Here is a 27104-nt window from a genome sequence, read left to right as displayed (position 1 = left end):
AGACTAGAGAAAACAGTAAGTTGATGGGACCAATATTTTGGGAGATATTAGTAATTTTGGAATACAATATCCTTACAATCATGTTGCTATCGCCAGAACGCTTTGGCGGTGGCTGCTGGACAAATGCGGTACAGCATGCACAAATACACAACAGCATATAAACTACCACATCTAGAACCTGTAGATCCCTACGGGTCAATGCACTAGTGTGAAACTATCAGACTTCATCAAGAAGTGAAAAAGTTGTTAGTCTGTGCTTCTGCAAAGCAGAGCTGATATCCTGTATGTTAAAGAAGAACACCTTTCTCTATTCCCTTTGTCAGATCCACTGGACCTGGGCATTGACGATGACCAGCATGACTATGACAGTGTAGCCTCTGATGAAGACTCGGACAGTGAGCTGACTACCCAGAACAACAACAATACACAACGCAGCAACCGTGCAAAGGTATAGCACACATATTGGACAGTTAATACTCACTAGTAATTCTTAAATCTATATATTTTACCAACACATGCTTAACAAGAACAGTATAGAGTTGTAGTTTACAGCTAGCAAAGCTTTTGTCTCTTTCAATTGGACTGCTTGTCCCAGCATGCTTTGCAGGGAGCGGCCACAGTACGGGCTGCCGCATAGCTCCTGAGTGACATCACCAGCTATTCTGGGTCCTTGTTAAAGAGGCATTGTTCATATAAAGAGAGAGAGGGACAGTATGTAGTGGGAGAGAAGAGGAGAAACAGAGAAAAGCTGGTGCATGAGTGGGAGTGGAAGAAATTATAAAGTAAACAGTACCTAAACTAGTAACTGTCTCCTTTTCCTGTGGACTTGTTTAGCTCTGTCAAACCACAAATCAGAGGTTCCACTACGCACGTCCATATGAGAAGTATGTGCATTTGACACTGTGCTGTTAAGAATAAATTCAGTTTGTGTTTTCTGTGGAAATGTAAAGGTTGTAGTAAGAAGAGAAAAAAGAGTTTACAAAAGATGTTTTTGTTGCTTTGGTTTTAGGGAGTGGTTAAGGCTTCAGTTGGAGCGTGCTCCAGGGTCACAGGAAGTGGGGGCGTATAGTGTTATTGAGAGCGAAAACTGAGGCTCCAGTGTCTATATGCGTGTAATCAGCTGCAGCACTGGCATCCAGGCTACAGTCCAACTCTCTTCCCCTCATACTGTTCTAAGCTTCTTGTCAGCTCAGAATTGTCTCCCCCATTGTCTCCTTTGCATAAAGACAGTAAAAATGAGATCTGTGCACCATGAAGTGGCTTCATTTTGCTTGTCCCCTCTGTTCTCTGCTTATGTGTCTTCCCCGTCTAGAGTATGGATTCCTCAGACTTGTCAGATGGGCCCATCACCTTACAGGAGTACCTGGAGGTGAAGAAAGCCCTGGCCTCATCTGAAGCCAAGGTTCAGCAGCTGATGAAGGTCAACAACAACCTCAGTGAGGAGCTCCGGCGGCTTCAGAAGGAGGTAGGGAGTATTGAGGGAGGGGTCAAACGGCAAGGTCACAGGTTTAAACTGCAGAACCTCATCCGTGGTGAAATACTGATGCATTTTTAGGAAACATGGAAGGGGAATGCTTATTGTATGTTGATGATGCCAACTCTATGGTACATGAGTGGCATGGATTCCATCCTTCTTAGTAAAAATAAAAATCTAAAATCAAAAATTTGGATCATATAAGGATGGAGGCTGAGGAGTAGACCATGGTGGGGGTATTCACAGATCATAGAAGACCAAGTGTCAGGTTGGTAAAACAAGAAAGAACAATTGATCAAGACAGAAGGAGGGCATGATGATGGAGAGACAAGTGAATATTTTAATATCATCGCAAGCTGATGTATCTTTTTTGACAGGGTGTCATTTTCCAACACTGTTGTCAGGAAAGATTTATTTGGTGACATCTTTTCACTGCTATCTAGGAACTATAGCAGCTGTCATTTTCGGTCATAGCCGAGGGGGGCGGGGGGGGTTACTAATACTGGTCCCATTGTAATCGTCATTTTTACTTTCGACAGCTCTTACTTCATTGCTCTCATCTGTTATTCATAGTCACTTCATTTGGTGTCCTGTGAGTCATCATCATTAGCTCATTGTATTCATTTGTGGCTGCCGGTGGCGGCTAATGTGACCCATGATTCATTCATATGTTCATATTGTCACTTCGATATAATCAAAATTGAGGAGAACGTGAAGTCATAAAGGCAGCACAAACAACAGAAAAAGGATGAGAAAGCAGCAGTGTTGGGAAAGTTAGGTTTGAAATGCACTTACACTGTTAAAAATGTAATTTGTAACTGTCTCGTTTCCACACATCCAAGTAATGCACGTTATCATTTTTCATTTACTTTCCAAAAACGCATGTATAAAATGGACAATAATTTTTAGAAGTTCTGAAACCACACACTTAAACCAGGCAGTGTAGACCTCATAACAGTATATAACACTGATTACTGTTAAACATTTCTCATTCCAAAAGAACTATTGAGTTTCCAGTTGTTTAGAGTAACGGATATTAATTTGATTGGCAGAAAAGTGGCACAAGAAGCAAACAAGACAGCCAATCAAAATACAACGTTTAACTTTTGAGCACATGCTGCCCAATAAATGTGCCCCATCAGGTGTAAAGACACAGCCTTAGAAGCCTTCCACTGGATATGTCCCAATAGCTTTGTTGACCTGCGCTGGCTGAAAGTCTGCCTAAAGAATACATTCCTACACTGGGAAAATATGCAGAGCAACAGAATAAATGTTATATTGTGGCTATTTACTGAAAACAATATTTATGAATGGAAATCCTTTGTTATCGCCAACATTTTGATTAGTAATTATAATTTAGTCACATATTTCTTTCAATAATTGTATCAGTTTACATTCATATTTATTTCGTTACTTAATTGTGTACCTAAAGTAGTTACTCTTAGCTCTTTAAATTAGAAGAAATCCAAAAACATTGTGTAGGAGTACTTAAAATGAGATTAAAGAAATTCATATAGACATAAAATCCAAGAAAACCCTAGAGTACTCTCTCTTTTTTTTCAAAAAATTGAAAGGCTTTTACTGTCACAGTCATGTCACATTGCTCCCTTAAAACAAAATGAGTTTTAGTTTTCTTTAGTAATTAGTTGGTTTTAACTTCCAAAGGTTCCAAATCATGGTGGAAGTTGTTCATTTTTTCCTCACAGCTAGAAGGTTCTGGTCTTGGTCTCACAAGGGCTTTTCCATGTGCAGTTAGCATGTTTTCCCCATGTTATCTTAGTTCGCTCCAAGGCCACCAGTTCACCTTGCTATCTTAAGTATGATAGATTAATTCTTTGGCCAAGGCACTGGCTTACATCTGGAGTTGGTCCCTGGGTGCTGCACAGTTGCAGACCACCCATCCTAATGGTCCAGAATGGGTTAAATGCAGAGAATATATGTCCCTGTGGGGATGATAAAGGTGAGGGTTGGTTCACTTTATGGCAACACCATGATTAAAACAAGACAAGTTAATTGTTTAGAAAGAGGAGTTCCTTGGAAGGTTCTTGAATTTAACTGCAAATTAGGTGTTTGAGGAGAGTGCGTCAGTGCAGGTGAGCTGTTGTTTTTATTCCTTTCATAGCCCCTTGAAAGCAAACTAGACATAAACAGGTATGCAGCCCTCTCCCCTTCCCCAAGACCTAATCTCTGCCTCTACATGTAACCTCCTGAATCCCTCCTTCCCCAGTTTTTATGTTCAATAATATGTGAAGTCCTGTTGGGGCTTCATACTCTACCTGTTATTGTGGATGCTTGTATTTGACCACTCAGTTGACAACCCCCTCCCCTCCTTCAACCTCCCCATGTCCCTCCCTCCATCCCTCCATCCTCTCATCCTCCCCCGTTCCCTTCCTCCTCTCCTGTAGATCACGCGGATGCAGACAGAGAACAGTGTACTGCGGGGGGGCCAGCAGGCTGGGGGGGCAGCCGGCCATGGGGTAGGGGGGCCTGGCGGAGGAGGAGGCGGTGGAGGAGGAGGAGGGGTAGGAGGCCACTGGCCGGGGGGCGTGATGCGAGGAGGAATTGTTGGAGGTGGGTTTGGGCAAGGAGTGGACCCCCAGGGCCTCTCAGTGCCGTCCTCTGTTGCCCCACACTCCCATCCCCACCGGAGGGACCGCCAGGCCTTCTCAATGTACGAACCAGGGGCGGCCCCCGGCCCCACGGCCCTTGGTCCCCCAGCCCTGGACTCCCTGGCAGCTCGCCTGCAGCCCCTCAACACGCCCAGCGTAAGTTAGAAACCCCAGCCCCTTCCACTTCCTGCCTTTATTTTTAAAGTCTCTGATTGGCTCTCCGGTGCGATCCTTAACTTTTTATTTACCTTTAAACCTCTCAGTTCCCTATCTTTCTCTTCAGAAGCTCCACTTGTGCATAATCCTCATAAAGATGTCAAAAAATGACTTAGGCCAAATCTTTTAGTGTTATAAACGGGGAAAGTGCATAAATGTGACCTAAAGGAGAAAGATGAAAACAGGGGTTGTCTTGTCTGTTCTGGTGCCTGGCAACGCCTCTGATGCTCCGCTGTCCAGCCAGTGCTGCACTCTTTAACCTTCACATTTTCAACCCTTTCTGACCTGGAGCACAGCTTCTTACTCTGGGAGACACTGTGATCACACGCACACTGCATGTACACATGAAAGAGAATTAGCTGACGCTTGGTGATATTTCATATACTTAAGATGAATGCATATTTTTGTTAGTTGGCCAAAAATTTCAAAAGTCAAATAAAGGACTTACATGACAAATAACTATAACAGATCTACCAGAGCTATAGTCACTGGTTATGTTAAGATTAACAACATAAAGCAAATATGGTAATTTTTAAATAGCAGGCCTAATTGTTCTGTAAATGTATTAGACAGGAGTTGTTAACTTTTCTATGTGCAGTAATATATTTACATACAGCTCACTGCTCCTAATGTGGTGAGTGCTAATGCTAGGTGATAGATGTGGTGTGTATTTGGATGGATAAAATAAAGAGACCAAATTTCCCACCAGGATGATGAAGTCAGTATACTTTTTAACCTTATATATATATATATATATATATATATATATATATATATATATATATATATATATATATATATATATATATATATATATATATATGAGTGTGTTTATGGGAAATGGGGAGAGCCATAATAGAAGCAGAAAAGCAAATCAAAATTATTTTGCTTGCAAAATTTAGAAACAGTTACATGAGAATTAGGTACTCAATGTTTGCATGACGCTGTAATCACAACAAGCCATGTGGAACAACCTGCAATACATCAAGTATATTTGATATATTGCCTGTCCCTGGTTTACAAAATACAGTTGCAGAAGAATATTGTTGTTAAGGGGCTGATGCAGCAGACAACTTAACCAGTTAGAAACACACAACAACCTCTCACCACTATTCTTTATTTGTCTGTAGAGACCTCCATGGACGGCTGGCCAGTGTCCAGTTCACCACTTCTTTACACAAAGATTTACCTGTTTGTCTGTTTTCTTTCTGTCTGTCTCTCCACCTGTCTGTCCCTTGCTCACTGCAGTACAGCCGTGCATCCTTTGGATGTAAGCATTCTGTCTGTCATTGCATTGTTTGCCATTTCATTTTTTAGATTGTAGGATTTTTCTCACTGTGCATCACTTCTGCTTAATCTGCATTCTAATATTGGAGATCAACATTTGTGTATATGTGTAGCCTTTTTAGATCCGCTGTGTGACATGTAGTTGTACTTCACTAGACAGTTTAGCTGAGTGCCCTTTGAATTTCAATGTCAGATAAACGTAGACGTGATGGGATGTGGGGTGAGCTGCCAAGTTGATCTGGTACTGCTGTCACTGGCTCCTCCATCTTGGTTTTTTGCTGTTTTTTAAAATCATCTCTTTTTCTCTGTCCCCACACTCTTATTTTCCTCTCATATACCTCCTTCCGCTAATCTTTCCCTCCCTCCTCCATCACTTTCTCCATGCATCTCCATGTTCCCCTCTCGTCCCTATCTCTCAATCTCTGTCTTTTCTGTCCCTCCATGCACATCCCTGTCTTTGCAGGTAAGGAAGGGTGGTACAGGAAGTCCATCACCGTATGGAGGCCAGCATCTGTCAGGATCTATAGAAATGGGCAGATACATGGTGAGGACTTAAAAATGCCTAGAAAAACCAGCAGTTGAGATGTATGTAGTGGGTGATGAGTGTTATGACAGAATGTACTGTTGGTTGTTTTCCTCTTCAGGTCCCTAAAGCAGAGAAGCATGGCAGTGGAACAGACAGCGACTATGACAACACGCAAACATACGACGTCTCGCTAAGGTCAGTCACTCTATTCATGGGATAGGGTTTCTGCAGGACCTGATAAAGACCTAAAATCCAATCATTTTTATAATGTCTTAAATACAATTTTGACAGGTCTTAAAATGTATTTATATAGAGCTTTGGGAAAAAAAATAAGAGACCACTGCAAAATTAACACTTTCTCTGATTTTACCATGTACAGGTATGTGTTTAAGTGAAATTAACATTTTTGTTTCATTCTCTAAACTGCCGACAACATTTCTCCCAAATTCCAAATAAAATTATTATTATTTAGAGCATGTATTTGCAGAACATGACCCATGGTCAAAATAACAAAAAGATGCAGTGTTTTCAGACCTCAAAAAATGCAAAGAACACGAGTTCATATTCATTTCTAAACAACACAATACTAATGTTGTAACTTGGGAAAAGTTCAGACATCAATATTTGGTGGAATAACCCTGATTGTCAATGACAGCTTTCATGTGTCTTGGTTCTCCTCCATTGCTGTTGGATGACTTTATGCAGCTCCTGGCATAAAAATTCAAGAACCTCAGCAATTTTTGATAGCTTGTGACCATCCATCTTCCTCCAGAAGTTTTCAAAGTGGGTTCAGGTCTGGAGATTGTTCTGGCCATGACAGGGTCTCCATCTGGTGGTCCGTCATCCACACCTTTATTGACCTAGCTGAGTCCAGGAGCAATGTCTTGATAGAAAAACCATTCCTCAGAGTTTGGGAACATTGTCAGAGCAGAAGTCGAATAGTTTTCAATAGGTAGTTTTAATTCCAATTACTTTTACGGTACTAATATTACTGTTATTGCCCATTTTAAGAAGATAGTAATAGCCACAGTAGTGGTTTTTATACTTCTCCTTCTTTAATAAGACATGGATCAGGTGTTTATTCAGTAGAATAAGGTGTGCTTGTGTTGGAATTCAACAGACACAGGAATGGAATGGCTGTCATACATGCAGACATGCTGATTTCAGAGGAAATTGCAGTGGTCTCTAATTTTTTCCAGAGCTGTATATATTCCATCCATTCTTCTGTCCATCCCATGATTTTTTGTCCATCCCATTTTCAGTTAATTCTTTTCAAATTTCACACACATGTTCTTTACCACTAAGAGAGGTTCAGTGCACTTTATTTATTTATTTATTTACAAATTTTTAAATAGTTTTTGATAGCCTGAAAGTTGAGGCTCAAAACTAATCCCTGGGTAGGCGGGGTATCAGTGAGCAGGAGGGGCTAAGTGTTGTGCAACCAGCAGGGGTATTAGTCAGCTCTACTTACTTTTTCACTTGTTATATTTAGTATTTGGTCATTATCTGTTTAAAATGATGAGGGCCACTCAACCTTGTGTAAAAAGACTAAAATTATTACATTTGGATATAGAAGCATAAGACTAACATTAGAAGTAACACAAAAACACAACAAAACAGAGCTAAAGTAAAGTGCAACAAGTAAATGTCCACCATAATTTAATTCAATGTAATTCTGTGTTTGCATCAACATCAAACTTTGACTCCAATAAGATCATTATCATTGATAAATGTCTTGGGAAGTGTTAAATATAAGTTGCTGAAACCTGCAGAAATCTGTTAAAAAGTTCATACATCTTTGAATAGTATAGTTTCCGATTCCTTGTGGCATATTCATTATTCTTAATACTCAGCTCTAATGATTCATTTGTTGCAACCTCAACATTCAAATATAATGTTGAGATGCTAAAACCTCATGCAGTCAGCTCTGTTTTGGTTCTGATTAAAATGTATTCATTTCAGTATGGGCCGGAGCAGTGAGGAGGAAGGTCGCGGAGACTCTGAGGAGGGAGGAGGAGGTGGGGACGTAGGGGAGCCAGATCCCACCTTACCCTGTACAGAGGACGTTATACTCAAAACCGAGCAGGTGACCAAGAACATCCAGGAACTGCTAAGGGCTGCACAGGAGTTCAAACATGACAGGTGGGTGTAAGACATGCACTCCACAGACTCTGAAAACATGTTGTTCTCAAAGAAAGCTAATTATATCCATACTGATAAAGGCATACTGTTCCAAATTTTACATGAAGTCACAAGAACGTTTGGCGTCACCAGAAATGACCACAGGATGCACTTATTAATAATGGAGTGGTATTCATGAGCTCACACAGTGTTATTCACAGTTATTCACTCATTGTGCTGTGCAGATTTCCACACTAAGTATCTTTTGAAAGCTGTGTCCAACATCGTCTTCATTAGCAATTTCTTCAAACATCTTCTCTGATGAAATTACGGGTCAGATTGATTTAAAATTTTATATGTAGCTTCCTTGGGATAATGTCTACAAAGTCTGTTCAGAGTTTTGAGAAATTTTGAGTTTTGAGTAATTTTTAAAATAAAAGATGTGCCTTCACTTATAATGGTCCATATTTTGATGGCTTATGACATATAAATGGTTAGACATATCAATATAGTTACTGTTGAGCACTGATAGTAAGTCATATATGGACTCAGTCAATCAATTTTATTACAAATTATTACATACAGTTAAAATCGACAGTTCATTTACAAGATACATTTTGTAATAGGACACCCCAGAAGCAGTCCTCAGCTTATAAATGGGGGCCCTTAGACATGTGATAGAAGACACAATTTACATTATAATCCTTAATATATGAAGATGTTCTAAATAGCTACAAACATGTTTTAAAATATTGCCTATCTATCTAACGATATTTCATTTCCTTTTCCTAATTCCTATTGTTGTCAGCATATTCCAGTATTTTCAGACAATTTCAGTAATCAGACATGGGGCTTTATCCACACAAATAAAGAGTCTACGTGATTTACATATCAGCCACGCGGGGTTTCGGGCCAGGCACATCTCCGAAGCAGCTCTGTTTGTCTACACTTCCTTTTTTTGTTTTGGTTCATTAGGTGTGTGGGGTTACATTAAGCATAAAGCAGCAACAGTTTTTGCTTAAGACACTTTTTGTATTAAGAGAAAGAGATTGTTTCATTTAATTTGTCGAGTTTCCCTCAAGTTAGTACCACCCACTTCTATTGGGAGATTGATCTCCTGCATCCAGACCACAGGACTCTTAACATAGAGACAGAACCTGACAACCTCACAAATTCGACTTGTTATTGATTCTTGATAGAACATAACGGTGTTTATTCAGATTTGGCATCCCCTTCAACAATATATTGATACCTCAACCTGAATATGATTCCAAATTATGTGGCCTCCCTTGGTGTGATATGTCATAAACCCTGGGATTGGGGGTAGGAGGGTTGGGTGGATGAGGGTTGTTAAATTGTCGGCTAAAATTTGCTTAGTGGTCTTATTTCTGTCTTTGTGCATAAGAAATCAATATAAGTGAATCCCCAAAGGAACTTTGTGTTGGTAAATGCAAGTTATGCAAATTGACAGGATTTCAGTTCTGTTGCAACATGTTGATGGTCATATGAACTATGTTTTCAGCTCAAAAATGTCCAATTTCATCACAATTAATGCTACATTTTCATGTCACAAATGGCCAAGTTATATTTTAACTGAATTTACCTGAAAAACAAATATTCTATTCTTTTAGATTCCCCTTTTTTTTTTTTTTTTACAAGATTCTATCCTACATATCATGTTTTATTTTTACAGGTTGCAATATGGAGTATGGTGCTGATCCATCCTGCTTATGTTACGCCAATACATACATTAAGAATGTCACATGTCACTTTTTAAATCAACGGTTTTCTAATAATAAGCATTTTTATAAAGAAATAACAATTCTATATTGTTATTTACTCTTTAATATGATGATAAACTATACAATAAATAATTCTGATACTAGTTTTTGCACAGGGATCATTTGTGGAAACGGAGACATGGCTGCCGAGCATCAGTATGATGGGATCCGTAACAACCGTGTCACATCCGTCCACTGCCACATTTTGTGTTTTTGTTAAGCTGTTATTGTTTTAGATCCACAATACTAACATGAATAAGAGGTTAATTAGCAATAGTAAGTCTATAAGTTTATTATTAATAAAGTACCGGTACTGACCAGATCATCATGGGTAATGTCACGTCCGTCCACCAGCAAAAGTTTTCACATACACGTGCTATTCAAAATCCAATATTTCTGAAAATATAGCTTCGACTGTCAAATAATATCAGTAGTCTGTGCACAAATGTATTAGCATTATTTCAACACAATTCTATGCATTTCTTACAATTTTTTTTTTTTTTACAAAAATGGCCACTCATTTGACCCCCTAAGTAAATTTTAGCCATTGTGTGTTTATGTTTGCTTTCCTTTGTTTTACTTTTAGTTTGTTCACTCTGTGTTTATTTCTCATAATAGATGTTGTTGTAACTAACTTCTGAATAAAAAGATCGACCAAAAAAAAAAAAAAAAAAGAACATGACGGTGAGATACAGGGCCATTGGTCCTATTTTTTGGAATGTCAGTTGATAAGTTCAGTATTTTCTCTCTTCTTTAGCTTCGTTCCATGTTCTGAAAAGATCCACTCTGCTGTCACTGAGATGGCCTCACTCTTTCCCAAAGTAAGTTTTTTTTTTTTTTTTTTTTAATTTCGTTGTGTGTTGTTTCTGTTGCTCATTTTTTGGTCACATTATCCACCACCGTTCATACGTCGAGTGCTCATCCATTTTATTTCTCCACAGCGGCCAGCATTGGATGCAGTCCATTGCTCCCTCCGGCTGTTGGCGTCCAGTGCCTCGAGGTTGCAGGTGGAGTGCCGTAAAGCGGCGCCTTCAGAGCCCGGAGCCCCTGCCGTGGACTACCAGCTCCTCACTCAGCAGGTCATCCAGTGCGCCTATGACATCGCCAAGGCTGCCAAGCAACTGGTTACCATCACCACTCGTGAGAAAAAACAGTAAATGCAAAGATGGATGGAGAGGGAAGAGGGAAAGAAAAAAAAGGATCAATGCATGGTGGGAAAAAGAGGGATGGGAAAGGCTTCCAGGAGAGGAAGAAAGAGGGAACATATAATCATACGACCAGCGGGAGAACGAGGGAGGGGAGTGACAGAGAATGAAGGGCACAGTGAGGAACGGAAACGGCCTTCAGCGAAAGGTGGAATATGCATGGAAAATGAATCAGATGATGATTGTTGAGTCAAAACACTACAGAGGAATGTTAAACGAGCAGTTCTACACATGTGGAAGCGAACGTAGAAAAGGACGGAGGAGACGATCCAACCTGGGAGCTACAGTGAACAGCTGGAACCGGACGGGGAAAGTGAAGCCGTTTTAACTGTGATACGCAAAGGTCGTTATGTACAGAAAGGCAGATCCCGAAATATTATCGCTTTATTTATTCTCACGCCACTCGTCATCCCTCCCTCTCTCCACGTTTGCCCGAACCAGGGAGGGTGGGGTGGGGCGAGTCAGCTACGGGTGAAAACTGAAGACGTATGGAAGTAGACAGACCGACTGTGATGTACTCCTCCACGCCACCTCCGTCCCTTCGTCCTGAGAGGAGGAGGAGGAGTAAGGATGTTACTTTCCTCTCTGGTCCATTCCTTTGCCACCTCCCCCTCACCCCCCACCCCCGCCTGGAAATGAGACCCCTCTGTCTCCAATCCCGTCCCAGACAGGATGAGCTTGCGGTGCTGAGACGGACCCCCTGGGACCCATGTAGCTCCACCCTACTCCTACCACACAACCCACCCTCTCAGACACTTCTCTCTGGGTTACCTTTTGCAGGGGGGGCGGGGGGGGGGCTCCCCAGATTTTTTTCTGACCTGTCACCCCCCCCCCTCCACCCCCCCCTGTCAGTGGTACAAAGCATGACCTGGCATGTTTTCATTTCTTTCCTCTCTGTTTTTTCTTTCTTTTTTCTTTTTAATATGCAGATTGCTTCGGTCTGCACCTCTGAGGACAAACATTACTGACTTACAAAAAAACAAAACACTTACACTGGAATAATTGTGATTTGTTGTTATTGTTTATCCTATTGCCTATTGTTTGTTTTTGTATTGATATTTTTACTGACTGTCATTTTGATTTAACTGTTTATGTATGTTTATTTCATGGTCTCATTTAATGGAATAGGGAGACAGATACTAGGACTTCAGTTAAACATCTACGTACAGTACACACATAAACGAACCTGTGAAACGGTCCTCAACATTTCTAACGCACTCCTATTCCGGGTGACAGTTGAGGTTATTTTTTTTTATTTTATTTTGTCCTGTGGTCAAAGGGTTGAATAGTTGCCAAATGGGAGAGGGTATTGATGGGAATTTGCTTTCAGTTTTGGTTTACTGTCGCACCAAAAGCCCCTTATTACCAGATGTGGTTCAGATATCCTCATCTGTCTCTTGATTTACCTTACTTTTGCCTCATTTAACAGAGCCAGTGGAATCATCTCAGAATTAAACCCATGATCTTTTTTTGTTTTTTTTACTCTGCCAAGTGGGATACTGCAAGCAAAAGCGCTCTATTTGGTCTTGTTTATGAATGAGAATTAACCCCCCACCTCAACCACAGACTCGCTTTGTAGAGTTATTTACATGAGAGGACAGTGTGTGAGCGCCTGGTGCCAGCGAGTATTTGCATGCATGTCTGGAAAATGTTCAGTCACGTTAAGTTGGAACAGCGCACCGATATGTTACAGTAAAGAATAAAGCCGACCTGTGGAAATCGTCAGATCTACAACGTACAGCACATACACTTAGAGGTTTGCATCGTAAAATGGACTAATTTAATTTGTCACCTCAAATGTGTTTTATTTAGTTTGCCGCTTTTTTTTTCCCTTAAGCTCGCTTTCTGTTTTTCTCTGTCACCGCCTGCTGACGTGGGTTTCATTTCTCGCCCTCTGCCTCTGAACGCCACCAGTGGAAGAGAGAGCGACGGGAACAAAGATGTTTTCCTTAAAAGAATAGCGCACTTAGCCTGTTTGTAGGTTTTCTTGTCCTGTGCCGAACAAACGCGATCACACCTGTAACGCAAAATACAGATGGGATGTTGGCAAGTCCTTTCGAGCTGCCTGAAGGATCACCCCCTTCTAGGTCAGATTCAGTTTTTCACCCCCTCTTCCAACACTTTAGCGGCTGCTTTCTCAAAGTGTGTGTGGCTTTAACGTTCAATAATCATGCCTACAGATTTACTCTCCTGAAAACTTCATCTTCATCTCCTTCAAAAAGCAGTTAAATCTCATGTTTTGCTTGTGTAGCTGCCTTTGGCTAGAAACAGAACACACACTTTGAGAGACAAACCCACTCTTTTTTTTTTTTTTTTTTTTATAAATTTTCATTGTTTGGGATCTCTTCTGTCAGTGTTTCAGTAGTTGCACAGATGCCGCTTAAAGGCAGGAGGAGGGAGGGGGTCAGATTGTATCACTGTTTGATTTGTGAATGCCTTTGCACATCTTCATCTCCTGTTCGATTGAGTTGCAGCGACGTCGCACTGACCGCCTAAATACTTCCGTACACACTTAACACTCAAGGGGCCAGTAGAAAAGCTCATCCCTTCAATCATGATCGCCCAAGTTTTTAGATTAGAGCCATATATATGAACATATATTTTCATGCTATATTTTATATTAAGCTATATGTTAGGATTATGTTTGGGAGATATTTATGTGTACTTGTGGGCCCAAATGAGCTTCAGATCACAGCATCAATTTCCCCCTAAGTTTAAATTAAGCCTCCAAGTCTTGACACCCAGCGTACTTGTAGATACTTGTGCATGTGGTTACACTGTGGTATTTCCTACCTTTGTAAGTCATATTTTACATAGAAGCGATCCTACTGGAATCCACAGGAAGCAGAAAGTGAACAACAGACTGATATTAACGACAGGAGTATGGGTTTAATTGCACTATTTTCAAACACCAGCTGGGTGACGTGGGATCTACGTTACGTACTGCACTCATCCGAAAGGTCTCAGCTCAAGTACAAGAGGTGCAGGATGCAGGTTTAATTAGTTACGGGGTAATAGGGAAGGTCTGAAGCGCACTTGGGCTTAGCACTACAGTCATCTCAAAAACGGCAGGAGGAGGGTCTCAAAACGCACACGGCCCGGTCCTTCCCTCCGAGTTAGCGGACACTACGTAGGGTGCCTCTAGTGTGAATGTTCAAACTCCTCTGTCACTTCATGTCTGACACTTTCTACACCTCCATTATGTCCGGAGTTCAGCACATACTTTTCCAGAGTCAGACACAATTTCTGAACACTCAACATGTGGACCAAGCCTTCCACAAATACAGACATTTACATTTGCAGCCAGTGAAGTACACACTCACACACATAAACACACACACATACACACTTCAGATACTCAGCCATTGGCAGTGCACTGTGGCCTGTACTGTTGCTGTCCCCTTGTTTCTTTGCAGATCTACACTTTGGGAGATGGGTGACGGGAGAGTTATCTTTTAACTGAAGACATTAAAAACTGTATAAAGTAGAGAAAACAATGACTTAAAGAGGTCAATCGTAATGTAAACTCATAAGCTGTACATTTGTAATAAAATAATAAAACAAGTTAATTGTCCTGAGTCTGCGTTAATTTGTTGCTTCACATCCTATTTTTTTTTTAGTGTGTTAAGTCGTCAGTGATGAATGCCAAGTTTACAAAAACAGACACCCCTCCTCCCAAAAAAAAGAAAAAAAAAAAAAAAATGGAGAGATGAGATGCTACAACTACTACTAAAACTGTAGCCTTAAAAATGTTTGAAAATAGATTTGACATCATTGCCCTTTCAGTTTAGTTTTTACTTCAAGGGACTAGTGTGAGTAAAGTTTTTAGTTTTAGCTTTTACTTAATTTCAGAATAACAGATTAGAGCACAGGTGTCAAACATGTGGCCCACCAAAGGTTCCGTTCCGGCCCGTGGGATGAAAGTTTAAAAATGAACCTGAACAGTCCAGGTTGTCCAAATCATTTTGGTTCAGGTTCCACATGCAAACCAATGTGATCTCAAGTAAAAATAACAACACAATAAACCATAATTAATGACAACCACACATTTTCTTTGTGAAAAATTATGTGGAAAATATTGAAGTGAAAAAAATAACATTACACTGAAAATATTTACATTTACATAACTATTCTTTCACAGTAAAATGCAAATAAATACATAAATAAAAACAAAGATGAACAACCTGAAATGTGCAATTTTAATATTCTGCCTGTTACTAAATGTTTTGTGCATTTATGGATCCACTGTGATCTGTAGTTGTGTTAATAATAATAGGAGATGGAATATTGTAGAAATTGTTCAAATTTTAGTTCCAAACTCCAAAATTTTAACAATATTCTGCCTGTTACCAAATGTTTATGTAACACTGTGTGTAATGTACATGTATAAATAATATTGTTAAAATTGCACTAATTTTTCCAATGAAATTTCTGTTTTTTCAGGTTATTTACATATTTTTTGTAAAATGTAAATATTTTCATAATTTAATTGGGGGTTTTTTGTACTAAAACAAAATGAAAAACTTGGATTTGTCATTATTTATGGGTTATTAAGTCATTATTTTACTGGTCTGGCCTGCTTGAGATCAAATTGGTCTGAATATGGCCCCTGAACCAAAATGAGTTTGACACCCCTGGATTAGAGTCTTTCAATGTTTTTTTTTAATCTTTATTGAAACCATTCAGAGCCCTTGTACATATGCACATACTGCACATGAAAAATAAATAAATGGGTTTTTCCAATGTTACAAAGAGGGTTGATTTGTAGAAGATGAAAAAGGTAGGATGGAACACACAACATCAGATATGACCTATATTCATTAAACCATTTGTTGCTATTTACAGTAAAGCATTAATATTGAGAGGATGAAAAATAAGGCTTATTTTACCTACAAATCTGTATGGTATGGTCTTAATTTGTTTGCATTGTAGTTTGTACTTTTTCACATTTTTGAATTTTTTTTTAAAATTTACATTAAACTTTTTATTTTTTTAGACTTATACCCTACCTATAAAGGCAGAAAAAATGCTGAGAAGTCAGGTTTTCAGTGCTTTTGAACAGTTAAAATGGTGCCTGAATAACATTTATCTTTATCATGATCTGCTTTAAGGTCAAATTCTTAGACCATTTCCATGATAAAAACAATTTCCTCACTAGAAGAAACTACTTTGTGCGAAGCTCATGGTTTTGGATATAAAGTTTGTATTTATCATTTCAGTAACTTCAACTCAGTTAAAAGCAAAACATGACTCAAAAAGCACAAAATCTGTCAGGTGATTTAATGTCTTTGTAGAAATCTAAAACAGCATCAAAAACACCACCTCGTGTTTGTACCATTCATTCAGCGAAGCGTTGCTTATAACAGCAACTTCCATTTTTTACATACAGTACTAGACCTTCAAGTTACAAAGAACCCGATTAAAAACAATACACACAAAACTAATCACTGACAACATGTTTAAAAACTCCAGTCCTTTGTGTTCTGGCAGCTCCAGCAACAAAAGGGCCTTCTGAGAGTGTGTAAAGTGTTTTCATTTCCTTCAGCAGATACTGAAAAGGGCCTAGTTTTACCAACAGTAATAGTACCGATGACTGAGGTGTTCCAGCAAAAGCCTGCCCCGTTTTGGCAGAGGAGGTGCATCCAGGAAACCGACAGGCACATGTAAAGTGTATGAACGGTGTGATCATGGAGACTGACGACCTAATAATGTGATTCTGAACACTTCTGGGTACGTATAATCTGACTTCCTCTGCACATTGTAACATTCTCCGGGATGTTTCCTTCATTTTCATGGATAGTCATCTGAACTGGAAGAGCTTGGCAGGAGAACACACTCTTGTCTTCTGCCTCTTTTCCGCCTCCTCTTGGAAATTTGCATCCTCCTGCGGATCACATCTAAAAGAAATACACGCATTATTTGATAATGTAACCAAGGAAAGCCGGTTGCCTCCACCAAAGACCTTACAGCTGAGGTTGTAAATGTAGTTGCGGAAAAAATTATTGGACCATCAAGTCATCAAAAACAAAGGTTATGCAATCAAGTACTAACTCCTGTGTGTATCATGTGACTAAAACAGACAGAAAAGAAAACATGGAATGCCCAAAAGCATGTTTTTGTCAATACAATGCCATAGATATTGATGTAAGAACTTAAGTGATTTTGGTTATTATCAAGGAAACATGGAAAATGGCTAGATATCAGCTCTGAAATTAAACTCTTATGAGCTATTTTTGTTGTTATTATATTTGTCCAAACAAATGTACCTTTAGTTGTACCAGGCATTAAAATTAACAAGAAACAGAAGAAAACAAGGGTGGTCTAATAATTTTTTCCGCAACTGTATGTACACTGGCAAATTAATTCTATCTTCTATTATTCTGCAAAAGATGTTGGTGTAACTGAACTAACAAAGAGAATTTATATTGAAACAAAATGTAAAATTGTGAAAGTGTGAGTGCAAACTGAAATGGAAACACTTATTGCTACTTTTGTCACTACAGTACAAGGAAGAGCCAAAAACTTGTCTGACAAATGTAATAAAAAGTTTTTTTTATTTCTCTGCCTTGAATTTCACAGGTCCAGCTGCTCCTGTGGGATGCCACGCTTCTGATTGAATTTTGCTTCAAGATCTAAGTAGATCCAAGTTTAATCCCTAGTGACACAGCGCTCGTCTGAGAACTTTTCCACTCTTCTTCGTATGTACACGCTGTACTACTTTAACACATGTAGTACCCTTTACAGTACAGTAGATGGCGGAAATGTGTCAAGATATACAGAAGAGTTTAACCTGAGCAAAAGAGTAGAATGATTGCTGGTGCATTTCAGATCAATGCAAATAATGGAGCTTACAAAGTAAAAAAAAATAAATAAAATTCAAATGTTAAAATGAATGCACAGACTTGACTGGAATTAGGTGAACATAAATGTAGGCCCAGAGATAAATCCAATTTTTAAACTTTTCAACCTCAGTCATTAACCCTTTCATGCATGAATTATGAGAACCTTAGACAGGATGTTTTACCTGGGTGTTTTTATTCCTCTCTAGGCATGAAAATCACTGCAATTGAATGTCTTTTAATGAACCAATTTTTTTTGTGGAGTTACATAAATGTCCACTCATTTGGACACCACGTGTTTAATTTTTGAAGCAAAGAAACATGTATTTAAATCGTAAAATCAGAAAGAAATAAACTGTGAAAACTATGAAATAAAAACATTTTTCATGCAGCTATAGGGATGTAATGATATGAAAATGTCATATCACGGTTACTGTGACCAAAATGATCATGGTTATCATTATTATTGTGGTATTGTTGAAATTGTGCTCAAATTGTTCAAAAAGTACTAATACACACACTGAAATTATTTAACCATGTTGTATTTTGAAAAAAACAAAACAAAACAAAACAAACAAACAAAAAAAAACTAATAAAAGAATAGGCATAATGTACTTTCTGTTGCAGAAACATTCAAATATTAACATGTAAACATCAAACCTACAAATGTGCATTAAAGATGGCACCTTATGGCCATTGTTTGACCATTTTCAACATCAAGTTTGAGTTTTTAGTTTCTTTTTCAGACATAGAGATATAGATAGGATGGAGGTCTCTCTCTCTCTCTCTCTCTCGCTCGCAGTACCGTGAGCTTTCAAAGTGCGCTAATCGCTCATGGTTATCATAATTACAATTTAAACGGTAATACTAACTGCCAGGAATTTTACCACGGTAATTGTTACATCTCAATGCAGCTCATCTGATGTTTTCTCACATTTAAACATATTCTAATACTAGTTCTTACTCGCTTCATGGAGATAATACACAAAAAAAACCTTTGTGTTTAAGAAAACTGTTTATTACAGTCTAAAAACAATTAGCAGTTGATTTACTCTCAGTCATGTCACTGCAGATCAGATTTATCTAGAACATAAAGTTACAGTAATGGTCTGAATGTCAGTGTATTATGGGATGGTGCTGTGTCGGCTGATATGAAACTAAAACAACAAAACCCAGGAATAAACAAGAGAACAACTGTAGAATAACTGTCCACTGGAGTGACCACTATGCATGACAGGGTTAAAGTGGTTTTTGTTCTTGACTTCCTGTATGGTGTTTGGTGAATGAACCTACCTGCCACACTGTCGTAGTCCTGCCGTGGGTCGTGCCAGTACAGACTGGGCGCGGTCCTCCAGTGGCGATAAAGGCGGGTGTGAAGTACTGACAGTGTCAAAAGAACCAGCAGGAAGCCGAGCGCTGCCGCCGCCCACACCGCTTCATCCGTCCTGGGGGTCCTCAGTAAACCATGATTCACCGCAGCGGCTCGAATCTCGGCCGCTGAGCCTTTAGGGCATTCGCAGGGCTCGCCTGCGGTGCACCAGCCACAGTCCTGGGTGTCACTGACCGGCTGTGGGTTTGGGTACTGCTGGGAGTCAAAGCCGATCTGTTCACTTTTGTTGTGAGAGTGTGTATGACTGTACCTGTGGTTAGGATCTGCCTCTCTTTCTTCTACATCTACTACTTCATTATCCTTCATCTTCCCGTCTGCTGCAGTGTCTTTATGAGAGTTTTTCACTCTCATGCTGTGTTTAGAGTCTGAGTCTCTCTGTTTGGATGACTCTGTACCTTCATTTTTGGGACCAAGTGTCAAAGCTTCGTTTCTGACACTATGGTTGTCTTTCTCGTCCACCCCAGCTAAAGGCTTTGAGTTTCTCAGGTGACTTTGTTTATAACTGGGCTTCGTTGTTAGCTTGTGAAACTGAGATGCCTTGAATCTTGAAGAGTCAGAGTCACGTGCGGCCCCTGAGATATTTGACACTAAAGGATTTTTGGGTGTGGGAGCAAGTCCTAGATTTTGATTTGGGATTTCAGACCGAGAAGCTTCCCGTGGGGCAGTGTGATCTGAGGCCTTCCTGTTCCCTGGGACAGAATGTACTGCTGGACTTATTGTGCTGTTGTAATTCTGGAGATTTCGGCCGATTTCGTTAGTCTGATTACTCAAAGTACTGTCTACTTTTGCTGTTGGCTTGTCTTTCTTGCTGTCATCTTCAACATCTTCTCTGTCGGCAGCCCTTCTCAGTCTGCTTTTGTCTCCCTCTTCCATTTGTCCCACTCCTCTCGCATTCGCACTTGAACGTTGCTCTGCCTTCATTACTTCATTCAGCAGCTGGGTGATGGTCTGCTCGCAGCACTGCTTCAAAGACCCCTGGGGAGTTAATTAGAAACATTCACAAGATGACTAAAACATCTCTTCAGCTTTTATTGTAGTGTATGTAAAACTACTAACAGTACATATATCAAACCTTCATTTTAGACGAGTGCCAGTGCTGCTCTGCCGGCCAGGTCAACAGCAGGTTGTACCTCCTGCTGTGGCTCACTTCACTGACTTGACTTCTTGTGGATCTTGCGCTCTCCAGCCAATCACATATTTGTGAAGAGGCCACAGTGGAAGCCTCCAAAGTTCGACCCCAGGACACCAAAGCTACTGGCTGAACACAGAGCACAAAGTAAACACTCACTGTGATTTAGTGATTTATTCCAAACATGTAATGAAATTTAACATATATGCAACCCAGCAAAACATACATAATTATACAAATATCAAGAATCATAACAATCTTAGACAAAAGAACAGTACAATAGTTCCCTTTACATGCCAGAAAAGGGGTGGGAAGAATGTGACTGAGAATGAGAATGAAGAAGAATGAAGAAGAATGAAGAAATGAGACTGTGACTGACTCGTCTTCTTCCAAAAGCAAATAAAGCATATTAAAAAACCAAATGATTCTGCCAGCACAAATAAAGTATCGGTGTTTCCTAATAAATGGCAAAAGATAAGGAGAATCTAAGTAAATCCCTGCTGTTCCTCCAACACTGATAATAAGCATCTTAGACCCACACAAAGCTTGTTTCAACATTTAAATGGGGCTTAAGAGAAACCTAACAGGAGACAACAAAAGGATTATCAAACTTCCTGAGGTTTCCAGTTGAACTGAATATGTTGTTTCTCTCACCATGTGTTTATGAAGCTGGTGGTGTGGGGTAAGGATGTAGTCGGACAGACACGAACGAGCCAGTGCAGACAAAAGGAGACGCTCATGGAGAGGAGTACAAGGATGGTAGAGCAAAACAGTAGCTCCATGCTGGAAAACAGACAAAAAAACCCACACACATTTATCTCCAGTTTGTGCAAAAAGAAAGAAAAACAGAATGTTATCACTCTGATACTTCAAAAAATGTGCTGGCAGACTCTCATGTATGGACTTAAAAGGAAACAATGTCAAATTGTGCATTAATCCAAGGTAGAATACTGCTCTGGAAAAACAGGTCTCTGCAAAGTAAAACAATTTGATTCAAGAGATCCAGTCACAAGTGCTAATGCTAATGCTAATGCATGTATATTAAGACAGATTAAATGCAGAATGAATTTCCCTACAGAGTTACTAATGGGTCCAATCAAGGTAACACGTGGACACATTTCGTGTTCATCAGTCTCTGTCATGTAAGCAGAATAACTTATATGCATGTATTATTCATATTTGAGTAGGTATTTATAAGCACTTTAACATTATGTATGACAAAATTTGGGGAGATAAAAGTTTTAGGTGAAAAATGTCAAATTACTGCTCAGTAACACGTGGACTTGAAATGGACATCAATTTTTTTAAGCTTTACGCAAACATTCAAAACATGCAGTTCTCAAAAGAATTGATATCAAGTAGGACAAAACCTTTTAGATATTATGTTCAACTATGCTGAACATAAATTTTGGAGTAAAATATTGAAAAGTCTATGTTTTATTGACATGAGAATGTCAATAATGAATGAATGAGAATGAAAGGAGAGGGAGGCTATGATTTACGGGGAAAATTAAATTTAAAGATTCATAAAATACGCACTACGTTAAAAAGTTTCTGTATGACCATTTGTGGAGTAAAACTGTGGAACAAATTATGTGTGGAGATAAAACAAATATCAAACATAATTTAGTTTGAAAAAAAAAAAGATATAAAGAATTGATTCTTGAGAGGTACAGTATTTAATAATGACAGTGAGGGCTGTTTGTTTATGGATAATGTTGAATTGATAAATAGGCTGTAATTATTGAAGAAAATTGTTGAATTGTTGAGTCTGTTTGTATGACTGTACTGCCATGAACATATTGTTGTGTATAATTCAATTAGTCCATTCTGTATTTGTTGTGGTTGAATGCTAAAATTGTGAATGATGTGTTGTTTGATTGTTGTATTAAGTTAGTGATGAAGATGTAAAAGCACTTGAGGGGTAGGATTAAATAAGTTTAAACTTCTTCCTACTCCTTTTCGACCAAGCAAAATTCAGACTTGCATGTACTTGAAGATAGATTCTGTTCATTTAAATGTTATTTTGTTTTTATTTACTTTGCCTCATTTGGTTTTATTTTGTTTCTTTGCATGTTCGAAATAAATAAATACATAAAATAAATAAATGTGGTAACGCGTGGACAGGCTGCCATTGTAACATGTGGACGACCCTTTACCATTGTATGCATCACCCAAAATATATCAAAAGATCATTACTTTCTGAAAGTTTCACTCAAATAACTGAATTATAAGTAACTTGAAAATTAAAAATTGGTATTTTTGTGGTAACACATGGACAGGGCCTTTTAAGCAACTCACAAATGTTCAAACTCATAAATATCAATAATATTCATAAAATACTAAAAATCTAATGCTTGAAACGTAACAATCATCTATATAACCAACAGAATGACTAAATTTTACATTTTTTTAGTTATAATTTTTAGTGTCAAATTTGAGCTATGGCTGTGGTGTAAAAAGTACAATCAATACAATCTGTTGTAGCTTTTTTCTACTAATGGTATTTTAAAAAGGATAACAGTTAAGTAAAATAGAGATCTTTAGCTAAAAAATGAGCCCACTTGATAAATGATATGTGCAAATTTACTTTTTAATCATGATATTCACTTGATTGGACCCTAATGTGAGTTAACCTTAACCTTTTTCTTAAATAATGAATTGCCTCCAATGACCTTTGTGATCATTGTCTTTTTACAGTAGATATCAACCATGCATAATAGTTAAGGCGTGTGTCTAAGATAATGTCCAACAAAAAACAGCATAAGATAAGATGAACAGTGATGAGAGTGGAGATGGTTTGACTTACGTGCAAGTTATTTAGCCATCGTTGAGGAGGGCAGTACAAGTATTCACCCCTCTCTGCACTCACTGGTCTGTATGCACCACTAACAACAAACAAAACGCACGCAGAAAAATAATTCCCTTTAATAGCCCTTCATACTGTATATAATACCACTGATCATGTTATTGCAGGATTACAAAGAAAAGAAACCAAATATGTTGTATTTACCTATTAACAGAAGGTTTGCCTCTACCTTGTGTGACCATCTGGTAAGTATTTACGCTGGTGATTTTATCTTGTGTCTATCCATGCAGCCTTACCTGTTAGGAATGGAGTAGTTGTATGAAATAGGTTTATCCAAGCAGGTTGGTCTGGCTGGCTGTAATAAAAAGGAAAATCAAGTTGAATTACTTTCTCAACATACTATATCTGGTTTGCTTTAAATAGCCAAACATGCAAGAAAATTACAGTTTGTAGCCAATATTTTAAATTATTGTATTTTCGCTGCAAATAGTTTCACTGTGTCTGCAACCATCCCTTTTAATAAAAAGCACATTGTGAAATCTAAATTTATTTTCTTATTTATTTATTTATTTATTTATTTATTAGGGACAGTGCGCATTAATGAACATCAACAACAATTGCATCTGTAAATATGCTGGATTGTAGCAACAGTGCTAATTTCCATCTGTAGTCCCTAGGCATGTGACAAGAAAGACAACTGACAAAAGGCAAAACATCATAAAAATACACAAAACAACACAGTCAGGACAATCTACTGATGGTCACAAGCTTGTAACATAACTATATATAAATATGTATGTCACTCAGTGCTATCTGGTTGACCCTTGGTTTTAGGAAACAGTCATGATACAATAGAAGGCAGTGGGTCAAAGTTTAGAGAAAATTCAATAAAGATAGCAGTTGCTAAAATAAAGTGCCTGGTTAAGTGTTTACTCACCTCAGGATCATACACTGTGTCAATACTGGAAAGTCTCTGTAGATAAAGAACAGAGTGAACGTAGGAGAACAAAATGACAAAGAGCAACCTAATGGTCTGGAGTACAGCCAGTGTGTGTCAGTCTGATGACCACAAGTTGGAACAGGGGTATTTGAAACTGCAGTCTATATAACACATTTACACTACAGGCAGTGCCAGAACCATGGCTTTCCCAGGATTGTTTCACACTTCCTGGCAACCAGCATATTGTGCACACATATAAGCCATCAATGATCCCATAGTGTGACGGGAAGGAAGACGACTGTTACATCTACAGCAGCAAAGTGACCAAATGCATTTCAGTACTGTGTCTAAACACAAGATAGATTGATAGATATACTTTATTGATCCCAAAACTGGGAAATTACAGAAGGTCCACTCCCAGGAATTGAACCTGAGTCTACGATGGGATAGTCTGATGCCCTAACCATTACACTAAACAACCGCTATAAACAAGAGACAATACAATTTATGCAGCTTTATACTTGGTAACTATTGCACTCCATTTCTCTGACAGCTTTAGTTACTTTCCACAGTTTTTCCACACACTTCCTGTCCAGTGAAACATCATTATTATTATTTATCATATTGATTTGAAGTTACGTGAGAAACTGAGGGGTGATGTGTTCCTTTATGGACTATATTCTGTTTTATTTCCTGTATTTATCCATTGAGTTAATAAAAACTTAACTTTATAGATACAGGCGTTTCTTATAGAACAGCAACACTCATAAGTTATAGAACATATAGAACATTGCTGTAGTTTAAAATACCCGACAGTACATAAAGTAGTTAAAATAGGCTCCATCTTAAACTTCTGCAGCAATAAAATGGAACATATAATATACATGAATGAGAATTATTAATCCAAAAACAGTATATAACAATAACACTTACAGGAATAATTTATTACACAATTAATACTTTCAGACTTTAAGTATATTTTGCTGATAATATTTACATAGTTTTACCAAAGCAAGTATGAATGCAGAACTTTTACTTATAGTAGAATATTCCCAATATGATGTTAGTACTTTAACTAGTTAAGGATCTGAATACTTCCTCCACTACTGATCCGTGTTTACCTGAGAAGACTTTGTCCAAGACGACACTGGACAATCCCAATACACTGCATCTGCAGGAAGGTCCCTGTCCAATGACAACTGCCATAAACAAGGAAATTACATTCATTTTAACATCTTATGCCACAGGTGTCAAACATGTGGCCCAGGGGCCAAAATGGTCCTCCAGTCTGGCCCCTGGAATGAATTTGTGAAATGCAAAAATTACACTGAAGACATTAATCATTTTAGTTCAGGTTCCATGTACAGACCAATTTAAACTCAACTGGGTCGGATCAGTAAAATACTATCATAATAACCTACAAATGATCACAACTTCAAATTTTTGTCCTTGTAAAAGTAAACATTTTCATGTCATTTTACTGTATTTACACTAAAACAAACTAACATTTCACAAAAACACGAATAATCTGAACAAATATGAACATTTTAAAATGTCTGAGGTGTAATTTTAACAATATTCTGCCTCTTATTACATTTTTTATGTATTTGTTGATCCACTGTGATCTGTAAGTTGTAATTTACATGTTTAAATGATAAACTGAGACATAATATTGTTAAAATTGCACTTAGTTTTCTTTAAAAATTTCAGTTTGTTCATGATATTCACATTGTTTTAAAGGATAGTTGGTAGATGTAAACATTTTCCTTGCATAATTTTAGTTTTTTCGCACTAAAACACAGAGGAAAGTTTGGAGTTGACATTATTTAGATATTATTATGTTATTATTTTGCTGGTTCAGCCCACTTCAGATCAAATTTGGCTTAATGTGGCCCCTGAACTAAAATGAGTTTGACACCCCTGTCTTACGCAAAATGAAAGTGTCAAAAAAAGCTGACAAATGCACTAGCTTTAAAGCCTACCTTCCCATTGTCACATCCTGGCCCCGGGGATCCGAAGACACCACCCCGACCCAGACTGACCCACAGGGCCGCCAGCACAGTCACTGTCAGCGGCGGAGACGTGGTTTGGCCCGGCATGATGACAACCAGTCACTCAGGTGTGATCAGACCCACATTGAGTTGGCATTTCTTTCCTCGGATTTTCTGTCTCAAGAGCCGCTGACAAAGACCTGACCTTTCATGTTTCCAAAACACACCTTTACAAAGTCCCACAGAAGTGAGGCGAGGCGAGCCAGTGTGGATGAGGGAGGTAACCGGTTAGCCGTCACACCGAGCCGTGTTTACTGGAGTTTTATTTGAGGTCAACAGGAAAGGAGGGAAAAAACAGAGAAGTACAGATACTCTCAGAAGTACTCACAGACTGTTTTCATCCACTACTTCACCCGTGTTTGACGCAGAGCTGTTAAATTGTCGACAATAATAAAAGTGTTTCCTTTAAAACTTCCATGTTTTAGCTAGTAGCATCGTAGCTAATATTTAGTTAGCTTTGACGTCTACATATCTATTCACGTCAGTTTTTTTGAAGGATTAGTGAGTCACCTAAAAATGTAAATACAGTTCTATCGTTCGGTTTAATCTTGTATTTTTTTATATTTAGTATTATTTTTTATTTTTCTTAGTATAGTTTAATTTTGAAAATAAACTTGACTTCCGCAAACATATTAACGCATTTTTATAACTTTACGAAACTGGAAGCTACGGCAGCCGGGAAGGCAAAAAGAAAAGTTTAGTACGTTTACACATAAATCAGCTGGTT

General features: G+C 38.5%; 2 protein-coding genes across 5 annotated transcripts in view; one reads left to right on the top strand and one right to left on the bottom strand.

The window, feature by feature from the left end:
- Positions 1-14794, top strand: part of git1 (G protein-coupled receptor kinase interacting ArfGAP 1) — a 29126-nt gene extending 14332 nt beyond the window's left edge. For 2 of the 3 annotated variants that reach the window (XM_030153137.1, XM_030153136.1), the window contains 7 exons: positions 324-448; positions 1313-1465; positions 6050-6130; positions 6231-6307; positions 8075-8254; positions 10772-10835; positions 10956-14794. In XM_030153137.1, coding sequence (XP_030008997.1) covers positions 324-448; positions 1313-1465; positions 6050-6130; positions 6231-6307; positions 8075-8254; positions 10772-10835; positions 10956-11171 — 896 coding nt within the window. In that variant the 3' untranslated portion in view covers positions 11172-14794. Of the gene's footprint in view, positions 1-323; positions 449-1312; positions 1466-3879; positions 4240-6049; positions 6131-6230; positions 6308-8074; positions 8255-10771; positions 10836-10955 lie in introns of all 3 variants that reach the window. The other variant, XM_030153135.1, reaches the window with a different exon arrangement.
- A 1690-nt stretch (positions 14795-16484) lies between these two features.
- Positions 16485-26748, bottom strand: tp53i13 (tumor protein p53 inducible protein 13). Of its 2 annotated transcripts, XM_030153055.1 has the most exons (10): positions 26309-26748; positions 25448-25525; positions 24324-24359; positions 23683-23741; positions 23387-23465; positions 21232-21360; positions 20521-20706; positions 19952-20423; positions 19352-19858; positions 16485-17116 (listed from the first exon to the last, which is right to left on the bottom strand). In XM_030153055.1, exons 1-10 carry the CDS (start codon positions 26423-26425, stop codon positions 17010-17012), a joined length of 1770 nt encoding a protein of 589 aa, XP_030008915.1. In that variant the 5' UTR covers positions 26426-26748; the 3' UTR covers positions 16485-17009. The 2 variants fall into 2 exon arrangements, with proteins under 2 accessions (XP_030008915.1, XP_030008914.1); XM_030153054.1 differs by having other exon boundaries at positions 19352-20423.
- Between the last annotated feature and the right edge of the window lie 356 nt (positions 26749-27104).

Source organism: Sphaeramia orbicularis, chromosome 13 (genome assembly GCF_902148855.1).
Source record: "Sphaeramia orbicularis chromosome 13, fSphaOr1.1, whole genome shotgun sequence".
NCBI classification, from domain to species: domain Eukaryota; kingdom Metazoa; phylum Chordata; class Actinopteri; order Kurtiformes; family Apogonidae; genus Sphaeramia; species Sphaeramia orbicularis.
The sequence above is the reverse complement of the archived record's forward strand: the minus strand, read 5'-3'. Positions and strand labels throughout refer to the sequence as shown.